Genomic DNA, 15228 nt, shown 5'->3' with positions numbered 1-15228 from the left:
AATGGCCAGATCAGGCTGTTCTCTTGGTTCTCCACATCAAACACAATTGGATAAAGCAGAATTTCTGGAAAATATTCAGGGGGAAAGGCAATATTAACATAATAGTTACCTAAATGAAACTTTGTAGAGTAATTGAGTTGAACTGTACAGTGAGGAATCATAGAATTTGGAAATGCTCTTGTCCACAGTATAAAGGGTGTACTCTGCAGTGTTGGTTAGGCCAAAATCTGCTCTATCCTATTCCTTTACTTGGGTAGTGAAAGGCAGTATTGTCTAAAACCAGCATTTGCTCTCTGAACAAAGATTGCAATACAAAAGTAAGCATCATGTGATCCCAGTTCTATAAGGTAGCTGCAGCTGATGGATCTGAGATTTTTCCTTTTTTTAGGTATTTCACTTCACAGTCATGTTTTGCTTCCCTGATGGAATTTCAGATATCTAAGGGGCACATTGCTTAAGAGCATTTAGGGACATACTCCTGAATTGAAGCAAAGGAAGAGTCAGTCATATCACTTTCTCCAGCAATCCTCTCAAAGTTAACTTCATTGTTTACCTGGACATAAAAGTAAATTATCTATCACAGAACAGTAAGTGACGTTTATTTTAAGTTTAAATAGTACTTGTATTTTATCTAGGCAAAATGCTGCCACTGTTTCAAACACCATGATCATTCATGTGTGGTATGCAAGTAGTAGGAATGGCCATGTTGGGTCATCTCTGAATTCAGTTTTGTGTGAGAGAGGCCAGTGCAGAGGTTTCAGAAAAATGGGTATGAAATCATACAGTAGGTAGAAGTTAAATACTCCCCAATCTTTTCTCATATTTATCATCTGTGCTACCTTTCAAAATGTGTTGTGATAAGACCAAGTATTCCTGATATCCTTACAGTTATTTCAGTCTTCATTAAACTGTTAACCTGAGCAGTTTCTTGCAGTGATAATTGCCTAGACAGATGTGGATAAAGTGAATCCTTTCACTACTTTTTTTTACTTTCAGCCTCCTCATTAATGAGGAGGTTCTTGTTCTTCCAAAGAGAGGGGAACAGAAGTTCCCAGTTTTCATCTTAGCAACATTCATTACTCTTTATATTTGTTTTCTTTACAAAACAAGCATTCTTAACTTTTTTCCTTCTCCTTATCTAGAACTTTTCTGTGGCCACTTTAATCAATGTTCCCTCTCGCCCATGTTATTGTGCTTAGTTATTGAAACCACACTGATGGTTTGTTTTAAGGGGCAATAATATTTGTTCTTTACCATTTCTCAAATATTTCCAAATTTAGGCTCGGTCTCCAGCTATAGATTGAATGAAGAACTTGATTTAGCTGTCCAGATGCCCTGGTCTGTGCTATCGGCTGATAAAATTAATTAGAAACCCAACAAAATAAAAGCAGGAGTTTTTTTCTGTGCTTTTTAAAATTACTTTTTGCTGCTACTTCTGTCAAAGCTAATCATCATTTGGCAATGTTACACATTTTCCTTGCCTGTTACAGCTCTTTGAATTTCCTGAAACCATAGTCTTACCTAATCTGATTAAATGAAACCTCAGTGCATCACATTTTGCCATGTCCTCTTGGATCTTTAACCACTTTACTTTCTGGAAAATTAGTAGACAATTTGAAGAAATGTTATTTGCTGCTACTTCTGTCAAAGCTAATCATCATTTGGCAATGTTACACATTTTCCTTGCCTGTTACAGCTCTTTGAATTTCCTGAAACCATAGTCTTACCTAATCTGATTAAATGAAACCTCAGTGCATCACATTTTGCCATGTCCTCTTGGATCTTATAACCATTTTACTTTCTGGAAAATTAGTAGGCAATTTGAAGAAATGTTGCATTGCTATTTAAACTGGAAATATTTTTATTTTGGGGAACTCTTTAAAAAGCTTGTGCATTTAATTACTAAATGTAGGTGTCATTGTTCTATTTTGCCACCCGTGCTGTTCCATGAATGTCAATTTGAATTATGGTGCCATCATCACTCTTTAATGACTCATGTGCTGTTCACTGGGTAACCTGTCTGCTGTGCATATTAGGAGAAAGGCTTTGGCTTGTTTGTGTTCAAGAGGTACTTTTCAGATTTGCACCAGCAGTGTTACTCTAAGCTTTGTCCTGCTGGGCCATTTACCCATTTTAAATGTAGCCATTGATGTCATAGTGGTTTGTTACATTGTGCTGATTATTTCATTCTGCTCCCCCTTAGGAATTCAATTTGCTTTTCTTTGCTAGCCTTTGTGACATAGCCACATATATACATGTTTATACATTATATATATATACACACACAGTATATCTTATTAAGGCTCAGACTTGTTCTTCATACACACAGTATATCTGTTATTAAGGCTTTTTCTTTTAGGGTTAGCTGCATGTGCCTGTCCTCTCAGCAGTTTTACTTTTCACAAGGCAGTCTCCAGTTCCCAGAAGTTTAAACCTTCTTTGCTCACTCAAAGTGAGTTTTAGCACTCTGTTCATTTTGTCTGTTTGGGCCTACACCCTTAAATTGAAGACTTTATAGGAAAACAGAGAGGGAGCTTCTTCTAAGGCTATAGGTAAACTTCCAGGCTGTTCCCTATTCACAACTCTGCATTGCTAGGCGGGATATGTAAGTCAGGCTTCCTCCCGAGCACAATGGCAGAAGTGTCTAAATGGCCCTTGGACAAAGCGCCCTAATTATGTGCCCAAGGAGTACTCACTGCAGACACTCTGAATCCAGCCTATTGAAGTTTTTCTTTATATAAATATTCATAAGAGAGAGGGGGACAGGCAGACATGCTTCACAGGCTGCTAATTAATGCCTTTACCCATGGTTTTATTGCTCTACACCTACACCAAGGACAGGATGTGTTTATCAAGGGCTTTGAGGATTTGGGGAGCCTGCAGTGGGAGTTCAGTGTTAAAATCCTCTTCTGGTACTAATTCTTTATCACTGAAGAGCCAAAACCTCTTAGCTCTGTTGGAAGTTGAGATCTGAACAGGCAAGGAGTTTAGGCAGGTGAATTCCCAATGAGGTAATGACTTGATCTGTCCTGGTGTAAATTCACAAGCCTCTTTAATGCATTGAAACTTAAATACAAGATTCAAGCATGCTCATGCTACTAACTTACCATACATTTTTAGATAATGTTTTCTGGATTCTGGTTGCTATTAATTAATGGAGCAATTAATTAATAAATTTATTGGCTATAAGAATAATTCAATCCTGGTACATAAGTAATTGCATGTTTTTCTAGTTAGGTACATTGTATTTAACTTCAAATTTCAGTGTTTAGTTTGTAATACAAATTTGCCTGTGAATCACAGTGACAGTCCCAGCCTTCCAGATTTTAATTTCAAATATTTAATTTCTCACTATTAGAAAGTCACAGTGAATTTGCAGTTGCTTATTGAGTGTTGACAGCTGACTGCCACAAGTATGAACTTTCAGTTGTATTGAACTAATGGGAGCCTAGGAGGAGTTCTGCAATATAATTCTCAGTTCAAACTGTGTTACACACTCAGTGTAGGATTGCAAGTAACAAGAGGTCAGAACCTCTATTTTGTGGTTCAGTGCACAAATTAAGGCTTTTCACGGAGTGCCACCACCACCTGAGACCTGTGAAAATGCTTTTTACTGCCTTAGCGAAAGACTGGATTATATGGGGAAATGGTTATTGCAGGAAGGTGAAATTTCATGTTTACATGATTTTTCAAACCATGTTTCCATCATCTTATGGGGCTATTATTTCCACATTTGGGGTCAAATCTTGCTTAGCTCAGGTTATGTCTCTTGACAGAACCAGCATTAGAACTAAAAGAATATGAACTAACAAAATAATCTTGTGGGTTTGTTTTTCTGAAATCACAAATCTGCATTGTATGCTGTTACTGTTATGTAAAATATGCATAAAGTAGACATTAGGAGGATGGGTAGGTGATGGTTGTATGCCACTGTATAGTGGTTTTGTGCTCTGTCTGCATTCACATGGATCTTATATTTCTTCCCAGTAAGATTTACCATCCCACTCCAAGATGGAGAGCATATTGATTAAATACAAATAAGCAGAATGCATTGACTATATAGATCATGCAAAATATCTGATCAAAACATCTTTCTACTTCCAAATATTGTTAGTATCTAAATTCCAAAATTGTCTTTGAAGTTCCAGTTTTTTAGGTGATTTCTACAGGACTAGGATGAGATTCCTATTTCCTTCATGGTACTGTCTTGGGTATACATAAACCATGAGACAGACTTTGACCCTAAAACTATATCAAATGGTCATTACAGAGTCGATAACAAGTAACTGCAGAGAATTAAAAATTGAGTCAAAAAAGCAAATGTGAAGAAAATAGTTTTTAAATTGGCCTGCCTGACCTTATTTTATTTTATATTCCCCTCCCCACACACACTTTTTTTTTTTAGTTAAATCTGTATGATAAAAGAAAAAAATGAAGTGTCAATATTGCTGCAGTTAGCTAAACAATCACATCCAGGCTCAATCAGTACACAATGTTGTTTTCAGCAATCTGTGAAAGTAAAAATATTGTTCTGTAGAACACTACACCATATTTGTGTATATTTGATAAAGTAGGGGACCAGATACCGAGCATTTGCTTTTTAAAACACTAGTAAAACATGCTGGTCAACAAAAGTCTAGTGTGAGATCTCAGTGCCTGGACTATATGGCAACAGTGGTGCAGCACCCTACCTGCATGTTTCAGGAGTTGGCAAAGCACAGAGGAAAGCCCAGACCATCCTCTGGAACTTCAAGCCATCCCCATTTTTTTTTGTACTCTTTTATTTTATGTGACTTTCCAAAGTAATAATAGAAGCTAATGCAATGTCATTTAATCTGTCCATATTGACTATTAAATTTTTGAAATGAACTTCTAAATGGCTGAAGTGCAATAATAGAATGATATCCCACCAAAAGCAGAGGCCATACTAATTAAACTTGGGACTTTTACAGCTACAGTCCTTGGTAGCTGTAAAATCTAGATGAGGATTATGGGAACCTCAGCCCCATCCAACAACATCACACCCTCCTCATCAGTCAGCCCCTTCCAGGTTCTGCCATCTCTGAGCAAAGCTCCAAGATCTGGGAGAAATTCTGGCTGAGTGCACTAATTTTTTTTTCTGATCTATGTGACATATATTTCTTTTTTTTCCAGTAATTTCCTGGTTTAGGTTGTGCCATAGAGGTTAAATTCAATGTACATTTCAAATATGTTGTGGTGAAATCTCAGAGATAGTACTAGGACTGTACTTAAAATCAACAGGTGTGGTTTGGCTTATTCAACAGTGAGTTTCCAAAGGATTTTGTAATTTTATACAGCAGGAGTCAGACTGAAAAGTGACACTTGGGCAAAAGACAGACACCCAAGTCCAAAGTTATCCAAGTCCTGAAAATGCTAAGAAATAATGCCTGACTTTACAGATGCTTCACTTCTGCCCCTGAAAGTCTCCTGAATGCTTAAAATTCTGCTTTAGAGTTTGCTAAAAATTTCTTAGTCTGGATGGCAAGGAGCTGCCTGGAGTCTTTTTCATACCTAACACATACTAATTTCAAAAATTAATGATATTTCAGGCATTCTATAAAAATTAAACAATATCAGAATAGGTTAAAATACACATTTGTAGAGTTAAGCTCCATATAAGCTATTGCTGACTCCAGGTCTCCTTTTGACCACATCCTACTGGCTCCACAAATATCAGGAAAAAACTCCACGAATATCAGGAGACAGGTTCTTCTTCCTCTGACTTGGGAGAGGTGACTCTGTGGGGCAATTGCTCCTTAAAAGCACACAAAAGCCAAGGACAAGGCATCTGCAGGGGCAGAGGGAAGGTGCTGGCTTGCACTCGTGGCGAGGGGAACTGAGGATCTGCAGGGCAAAAGGCAGCACAGATTATGTATCAATTCAGTGTATTGCTAAATACTGTATAATGAATTAATTTTAAAGTAATTGCATCATTCTGATTATTTTATCTGCAGTCTCCCTTATGCCACTATATTTATAATTCTGCTGAAGTCTAGTAAAAAATAGAAAATTATTTTAAAATCATAATACAAACCCATAAGTACATGTCTTTATTTTGACTTTGGTTTGTGTTTCTAGTGTGCTAGTGTTTGTCACATTTTTCCCTGTTGTCTCTATCAATCATGAGACACTGTTTTCTTTTACAAAATATGTGTTTCTGTGATGAGTTGCAATAAGGAAATGGCTAAAGGAAAAGGGTAAACATGACATTTAATTATGATGTTATCATAAGGGAGAACAATGTGTGTGAATGCATTTTAATACCCCTTCTTGATAAATCCTTACAGATGAACATTTATGCAGACATACTAATGCACGTATATAATATAATTGTTAGGATCTGTCAAAAAATGGTAGGTTGTGTATTGGTTTACATGTTTTTATTTGTTTTGTTTTTCATTATGTTTTCATCATGTTTTTCATTATGTTCATATATATTTTATGAAATAGAGACATATTTTTAGAGATGTGCAGTTTCTATTGGGTTTTCATTATGAGCTTTGGAATTTTTCAGTCTTGATGTTGTGGTGTGTAGTTTCCTCAAGGGAGTAGAATGATGTTGATATTGTTTTATAAAAGGTATGTGGCATAATCCCTAGAATTATTTGAATACTTATAGGAAAATCATCCAGAGCAACCTCTCTCTTCCCCATGGTTATTGGAAAATAATTTCGTTGAGACTGTAATATGACTGGAGGGATAATGGTTGAGTAGAATTTGCAATTCCTGCATCAAATAAATGGGAAAGGAAAATATATAATAATTAAATTAATTCTTCCAGTAAGGAATGTCTTTCTCTCAATATCCCATCCACCAGCATATTCAGTCTAAGGCTGTTCATTCAGGTCCCCAAGATGATTTTAGCCATTGAAATATTTTGCAAAAGACAAAGTTTCTAACAGCTTGACTTCACAATCCCTACTGTGCTAAAAAAGCATTTATTTCAGTAAATGCTCCTTTGAGGCAGCTTGCATAAGGTTTACTCTCAAGAGTTTCAGATAAATATTGCCAAAGATTTAGAGCTTTACTGGTTGTTAGCTGCTAATATTAACAGACAGAGAGGCATTGAAGAAACATAGTAATTAAAAGAAAAACCCATAACTTTCCAAAAACCAGTTAAATGTGAACTCTGGGATTTTGGAAATAGGACTTAAATTTGTTTTATTTTTCGTTGCACTTTTATCACAATATTTCTTTTTGCTGGAAAGGGAATTGTGAATGTTTTTACACTTAGGTGTGAAATACAAGAAGCAGCGCTCATAGTCGTCACTCTTAATTATATTTATTACAGTACTTGACTCATGATTTTACTAGAAATTGGGATCATTTGAGTTATTGGAATGCCTAGAATGTTGAAAAGGATTATGCAAATAAAATTATTTTACCTTTACTATTTATGTTTAAACAAAGCTTAGTTGTTTTTATCTCCTTCTTACTTCCCTGGTACTGCTGTAAGAAAAATAAATTAATTTTTAAATCAAATGTCCATAGTCTCCCTGACTTGTTTCATTTCTTGTTTGTTCGTGTCTGGTCTGGATGTACTTTTTATTTGTATGATTCCATGAATTTCCATGTTGTGTTAACAGGCTCTGGGTATGGGGAAAAGAATCTGGGTAGTAAAAGCGTTATAAAAATGTGTTAGGAATCACTCCTTGGTACCTGTTTGTTTTTTGTTTTGTTTTTTTTTTAACATCAATTCCAGTTTCTGTCATGAACACCATCTCAGTTCATATATAGCACAATGATATAACATTTTTGGGGAATTACAGTCTTCCTAAGTCCCTCCTGCTTTTGGCTTTGAACACATTTTTAGGTGCTTCAGCAGCAATCTAGTCTTGTAGTTTTGCAAGGCTATCTCATTGTGCAGTCTTTAAATTATTGATAAATCTTTGTGTTTAGCCAAAGGTCTTCACAAGCACTTAGTTTATTTTACCTGTGCTTGTTCAAAGATGAGCACTGGTAGGTACCACTCTCCCATCTAAAAGCTGTCTTGTTACCTTGGTTTCAGTGAGCAGACACTTCAATGCTATGTTGGTGACCAGAGGAGCCCTAAAGCTTGCTGTAGGTAATGCTCCATCTGTTGGGAAATGGCTGTGTGGGAGGCTGAACTCTGTCAGACCATTTGGGTGTACAAGATCCCAAGTGGAAGGAGATATTTAACATTTCCTACTTCGCCCGTAGTCAGAGTGAAGGTGGCAGCCCATAATTTAACCATGTTGAATCATGCCCCAGAGTATCCCTCCCAATTTCCACTGGCAGCTTAGGAATTTCAGGGCCGCTCTAAACCTGTAAAATTCCAGAGGTGTAGAACCTAAATTGGTCAAACTGGAGTCCATGTTATCTTTGCATGTACAAGTGCATTTGAAAATTGTGATTAAACAAGATTTATAAATCTTAGCTGATGCCATAGGTATTATATTTTTAATTCATGGCACTAGTCACTATAAAGTTGTGACAGGTGAAGTAAGCAGTGTGCCTATTAATACTGTGGTGCTTAATAATAGCTACTTTTAAATTTAAATAGTCAATCTTTTTCTTCTAATTTTTTTAACTTAAACACAATTTGTATTAGTAAATAAACAGTACAATGGCCAAATTGTAAGAAGAGTTTTATTTTGGCTTATTATTTAGTGAAGGAAAAGTCTCACTTGTCAATGGATATTGGAATGAGCAGCCTACACTCAAGTGTGATGGAGGGGACTGACTCTCTCTATATACACCTGATCATGTACCAAAGCCTGAAATAAGCCTACACACAAGAAACTGTGTGTAAAAAAAAAAAAAATTTAAATTTCACTAAGGGTGGGAGAGTTCTGACAGGGCTTGACAGAAGACTTAGACACTTTAATGTTCAGGGAAAAAGAATATGTGAAATTGTAGAGGAGGGTTATTAAAGTATTTTTGTGTTAAGAATTTTACAGATGGCATTACAGAATGAAATACATTCATAAGAAGAGGGAGGCCTTACTCAGGCAAATGTAGATCATTCTGCTAAAGCAATTTATAGTTAGCTACTGTCTTTTAAAACTTTAAGACTGTTACCAGGTTGTGTTCTGAATCTTCTCATTTCCTCTGTCAGTATAAATTAGAGTTATTTCAGTCGAGGCAACGAAGCTACACCATCATAAGACTGATGAAAGATATAGAAGTGGATTCTGTGACAATCCTGTCACAGAAATGAAAGACGCTAAAATAACTAAATTAAAATTGTGGGAGAAGCAATCCATTTATCATCAGATGTGATTTTGCACAGTTTTACCTCTGTTTAACGTTCTTAGAAGCAGAATCTGTATAATGAAACTCCATCCAATAATCTATTTAATTGTATTATTTTCATATTTGACAAGCACCAAGCATATATTCTTTTAATTACATGTTGCTTCTTTTTTAAAATTTATTATGCCATTTTTGCAGTTTGTCTTCCTCTCTGTGACTTCTTTGCAGCAATTTTGTCTGGTGTTCCACTTCTTAGCTGCCAGCCATGCACAGATTCTTTCAGCTACCCTGTATAAGCATGGCTGTTACCCTACCATTTTAATTGATTCTACAATTCCTAATCCTTCTACAGTGAAGATATGTATATCTTAATCTACAAATAAGCTACTTGCCTGATAACCTGTCTTTATTAATAACCAATGCCAACTGACAAGGCAAGTGGATTAAAAGAGGGCAGATATGCAATGAGAATTTCTTAATATAATCCTCCCAATTTGATCAGTAGACTTAGTGAGCTAAAAGTGGTGTCACTGTGTTTAAGAAGTGTTTGTGGATTTCTCCTTCACAAATTTTAAAATAATTTCCAAACGTGTAATCCTCTGATATTCATAGCTTCTTCAGTCAGTAATACCAGTGTACATAGCTGAGCTCTCATGAGACACAACTGACTTGAAACAAGAGCCTCTACGTTCCTCAAAGAGAAGATTATCACAGCTTTCAGTGATTGCTCATCCTTGCTGCTATTCTGAGAGTTCCTGTGTACTTCCTTGGCCTAAGAACCATGCATTGACTCTTTGCCATGTAAATTGGAATTTTAATACCGACAAAGCCTTTATCTCCATGACTATACTGCATTGCCATTATCCACTTATACCAGATGAACGCTTATGACTTTAGAATCTGTCCTCTTTGCTCTCAAATGAGATTTTAGGAGGAAAATATTGAATGGACCATGTATTCCAGGACCAAGTCATGTTTGTAATCTAAATGCATAGTTCATAATATGTCTACCCATACTGCACATACACCAGTGTCCTATTTGTAGACAGATCTCACTAATGCTGATATTACTTGATGTGCCCCAGGTCCCATAAATAAGTCATTCTGGTGTCAGAATCTCAAATGCCAGCTCCACTGCAGGTGCAGCTCACAAGTGCAGGCTGAGTAGAGGTAAAACCACAAAGGGGTTGTCCCTTTTTCCTCTCGAGTCTGGTAGCTGGTATGTCTTGACACTGCTGTGGCACAAAGGCCATAAAGGGTAAAATTATAGTATCCTGGGTATAAATGTCAGTCCCAGATTACGCGTGAGCTTGTATCCTTTGTAGCAAAGCAGCACATGGAGCACAGCATCCCTAGCCTCTCGAGCACTGTCCTTAGAAAGCCCTTTTATACCAAGGCTTAGGAGAGGGATCTCTGATGGATACTTGGAGCTTGTTGCCTTAGCATCTCTGACAGGAATTTCCCCAATAGAATTCAGAGGTTTATTGTTGGCTCTTTTTTTCTGGCACAGAGTGTCAAATCAACAGGATCCCCCTCACAGAAAATTATTTCTGTTAATCATTAAAGCTAATCATTTTTCACGTATAGATATACATAAAGATAGTGAGGATTAGAAGGTTTCATTCACAGGACTAAATCAAAAGAAATGCAACTGAGGCCAGGAAGTACAAATCTGGTTATTTATACTTTTTAGACAGAAAAAAGTATCTACAAGATTGTATTACTCCTAACACTATGCTTTAACCAGAGATCATGTTCTGTCTTTGCCCTTGTGACTGAACATGAGACAGGGTCAGTCACAAATCAGTCTGTCCTGCTACCCGTGAATAGCAGGGAGCATTTGCCACCATTATTTCTGATTTCATGGGCCTTGGGCACTGGGGCACATACTGTTTCAACAGAATATAAAAAGAAACAAGTCTTACAGCCTCAGACAGAAACATTTGACTTTGAAGGAGAGAAGTAAAAGGCTGGGGGGGGGGAAGCATTTAATGGTATCTTGCATGTCTCCTTAATAGGCATAGAAGGATAACAATAAAACTGTAAAAACATTATCCCAAAACCAAGCTTCCCTCTTCTGTGAATAAATCAATTTACAGAAACATGTCCAAACGCTTCCTGGAAACAAAAAAGAATATTTTGTATTTTTTGCTTCATAAAGCAGCACCTCATCCAATAAAATTCAAACTATTTTAGGCACTGGCTGAAGACGTCAGTGTCACAGGAGTCATGCAGACTGTCAAGCTGATCAAGCTCAATCAGTATCATAGATTCACGCATAAAACCATAAACTTGACATCAGTTTTGCCTTTTTTTTTTGTGAAGATGTTCTTCCCATCTTCATTTAAATTAAATGCAAGGAATTTAAATACAATATTTAAACAGAAGTACCTGCTGTCATATATCATCGATAAAAGAGATGGTGATTTGTTAGCTTTAAATAAAATAAAACTAAAAAGTAAAATAATTTCTTTCCAGCTGGTCTCTACACTGTTAGCTGTTTAACCTGACATTTTACACAGCAATAGAACGCATGGTTGTGTTTCCCAGGGCCATTTACATCAGCAGCTCAAAGGAAGAATTGCTGCATGGCTTGACCTCACACTCACACAGCACTTTCCTCCACCACTCATGCTAGCTATGAATCTTCAGTCATTTCCCAGATGAAATTTGCTTTTCTTCTCTAGTTTTGCCATGTATTTAAAGTGCAAAGAGACAAGACCAAAACCACTTGAGTCCCTGCAGATGCAAGAAGGTTCATAGCTCTGAGTGTGCTGTGGAGGGGCTGTGGAAACACAGCTGGCAAATAACAGAGGAAAGGAGGCGTATCAACTCCTGACACCTCCTGAAATCTTTAAAAAACTTTCTCTAAGATTTACTGGGTTTGTAAGTGTGTAATGCACCAAACAAAGTAAACCTTGCCCTTTTTTTTTTTCCCTTATTCGTTGAAATTGTCACTCTTTGTTCATCAGAACTCCCTATAAAATTTAAAAAGCAGTGGGAATCTCTCATGCTCAGGCCCTGCTTAGTTTGCATGTGACTGCTCAACAGATTTCAGGAAGTAACAATTAGGAGGACAATGGATAAAGGAGGAAACTGGAGACATTATCTAACAGCTGTGAATCACAACTTACATAGCTTTCTTGTCCATAATTAATTGAATGACCAGACACAATGCACATTGACTTGGAAATGTGGTCCAAAGACACCTTTGATGCATATCAATCCTTTTCCACTGCCTTTACTTACCTGTGAGATTTGATCTCAGTAAGGAGTGAAAGTTGTGAATTGCTACAAGGGATAGTTTGGTATTTTTTGGCAGGGAGGGAGAAGGAGAAGAGAAAAATATGAAAGGGGAATCACATCTCATGGAGGAGGTAGAAGTCTAGTGAAGTTAATAAAACATGGGCTTCAGATAGCTAGCAGAAAGTCACTGTAAGACACATAAACGTGTAAGCTTGCAAATAGGAATTATGATTTAACGTCCTGTAAATAGTACTACATTCCCACATGAGAGATAAAGAAATGAATGTTATGAAACTGTTTCGTTAAATTATTTATTGCAGAGTTATGAGCTGAATTCTGTGGCATTTTCTCACAGAAGCAATCCATATATGTGTTCAACATGCTTGAGGGCAAATATTTCTTAGATAAGTTGTATTTTACTTCTCTAGATCAGTAATGACATTTTATATTATGGCATTAGAAATTATGATCTCAAAAAACACATATCTGCAATTTACATGCCTCAATAATTATTAGGGGGCATAGTCATCTATTTACTCATATCACTCTGTTGCTAGAATTGCCCTAGGACTGGCATAAAAAGAATAACAGTGAAGGTTATTCAGTAGTCAAAGTAAGTCAATGTGCATTTATACACTTAGATATTTCTCTCTAGAAAAACCTAACATCATTTAAAAGTAGCTAGTATCTAACCTTCTCTCTCCATCAAATATATGAACATACAGCTAATACTTTATATAAAATTATGCCAATTATATAACACAATGAAAATTATTTTAATATTTTAGAATATTCATGTTCAAATATTGAATCATTTTATAATATTTTATTCATTAATATTTATCTTGTATCAGTAGTAAAAAGTTACAGAAAACATTTGAAGTTATGACCACACTGAAACAAAAGTTTAACTGCTATTGACATCCTGATTATCTAGAATGGTTCTTCTAAAGGACATGATAAACCAGGATTTATTCATGGGAGGGTTGTATTAATTTTAAAAGAGGAGGAATGGCTGTGGGAAGGAAGGAAGGAGTCATTGTCTTACTGTAAAACTTTCGTATTGTATTTGTGAATTCTCATGGGTAGCTCCTCACAGCCAGCTGACTCCTTCCCCAGCACCACCAGCTAACTCCAATGCTCTCTCAACTAGCTAGCCCACCCGTTTATAAAACTCAACTTGTGTCCTTAATATGCTACAATGTTAATGATATTTAGATTCTGTTTAACCAGTACTTATCATTTGAGGTCCACGATAGGGACAAAGTAAATTATCATTAATTAAAAGAATGATTATCTTGTTGGAAGCAGAGGTGTCATCAACACTTCAAGGTCCTGTTAGGCTTCTGGTTTTAATAGTAAATTATTACTATTTTGCAGATTTGGTGTACGGATACTTTAGACAACAGAGAAAATTGATTGAAGAGATTGATTGGTCATATACAGGTAAGAAAATCATTCAACTCTCTATTGAATAACTTGTTTCACTTTGATATTTGTGTGTTCATTGTTACAATTTAAAGAGCCTCATGTGTCTGTATACCACTTACCATATGCCTAAACAATTACTAAACTGCAGGAAATGGAATCTGAAAAATACAGGAACTTTACGATAGGAGAGTATTTTCATCTATTTAGATTTGTATTTCAATCTACTTAGTGATAGATTACATCTATTACTTTTGGAAAGAGAAAGTCCTCAACCTTAAAAGCTCAGCCTGCAACCTGAATTATTTGATGAAGGCTGGGCCAGTAAATTGTTAAGTGCTTTTTAATCATGTCAACATTATTGTTCTAGCCAATCTGAAAAGCAGTCAGAAAGGCTGAAACAAGGCACAGCACGTTATATGGAAAAGAACCTGTCCATATACTGCATATGAACTTCTACCCTGTGCGTGTGAGCACTTGAGCATCCTTGCCAAGTCCCACCCTGACTCTCCTAAAAACTCAGTCACTTTGTCTCTCATTTACATGAGTAAGGAAGATACATCCCGAAATTCTTCGTGACCGTTGTGTCATTAAAGAACAATGGAAAATTGACAATTAGCTTCCTATGTTCTTGTGTACGAAAGGGTGAAACAAGGCACAGCACGTTATATGGAAAAGAACCTGTCCATATACTGCATATAAATTTCTACTCTGTGCGTGTGAGCACTTGAGCATCCTTGCCAAGTCCCACCCTGACTCTCCTAAAAACTCAGTCACTTTGTCTCTCATTTACATGAGTAAGGAAGATACATCCCAAAATTCTTCATGATTGTTGTCTCATTAAACAATGGAAAATTCACAATTAGCTTCCTATGTTTTCTTGTGTATAAGTCAAGTGATTTCAGTAATACTAAAAAGGTAATTTTGTCCTTGGTGTCTTTTGCCCAACATGTAGGAAGTGAGTTCTTATGGATGTGTGTAGGCTCCTACATTTTAAATTGCTTATGCTACTGTTTCAAAAATACCAAACTATGAAAAATAAGGACTGTCATATTTCAGTTTTTCATAAATTTGATTCAAAATATGTTCCTGTAGTTAAGGAAAATTGCACCATTCTTTTTATTTCTCTAACTTTCTTTCTCATTTTCAAGACAATTTTTATCTTCTAGCGTAAAACATAGCTAACAAGTTTTAAATCTAGAGAGAATTGAAACAGGCTAGTCATAAACCCTTCAAAATGAGATTTATAATGAAAACTCCCACTTACAGAGATTGTAGTGCAAAATTCAAGCATAAGATCAATCAATACAGTATTTG

General features: G+C 36.2%; 1 protein-coding gene across 7 annotated transcripts in view; it reads left to right on the top strand.

Moving 5' to 3' along the window:
- The window catches only part of PTPRZ1 (protein tyrosine phosphatase receptor type Z1), a 132201-nt gene that overhangs the window by 25941 nt on the left and 91032 nt on the right, over positions 1-15228 (top strand). For all 7 annotated transcript variants that reach the window (XM_039726779.1, XM_039726780.1, XM_039726777.1 and 4 more), the window contains exon 2: positions 13864-13929. In XM_039726779.1, the coding sequence (XP_039582713.1) occupies positions 13864-13929 (66 nt within the window). The remainder of the gene's footprint in view (positions 1-13863; positions 13930-15228) is intronic.

Source organism: Passer montanus, unplaced genomic scaffold (genome assembly GCF_014805655.1).
Source record: "Passer montanus isolate IOZ18808 unplaced genomic scaffold, ASM1480565v1 scaffold6, whole genome shotgun sequence".
In the NCBI taxonomy this organism is placed as follows: Eukaryota; Metazoa; Chordata; class Aves; order Passeriformes; family Passeridae; genus Passer; species Passer montanus.
The sequence above is the reverse complement of the archived record's forward strand: the minus strand, read 5'-3'. Positions and strand labels throughout refer to the sequence as shown.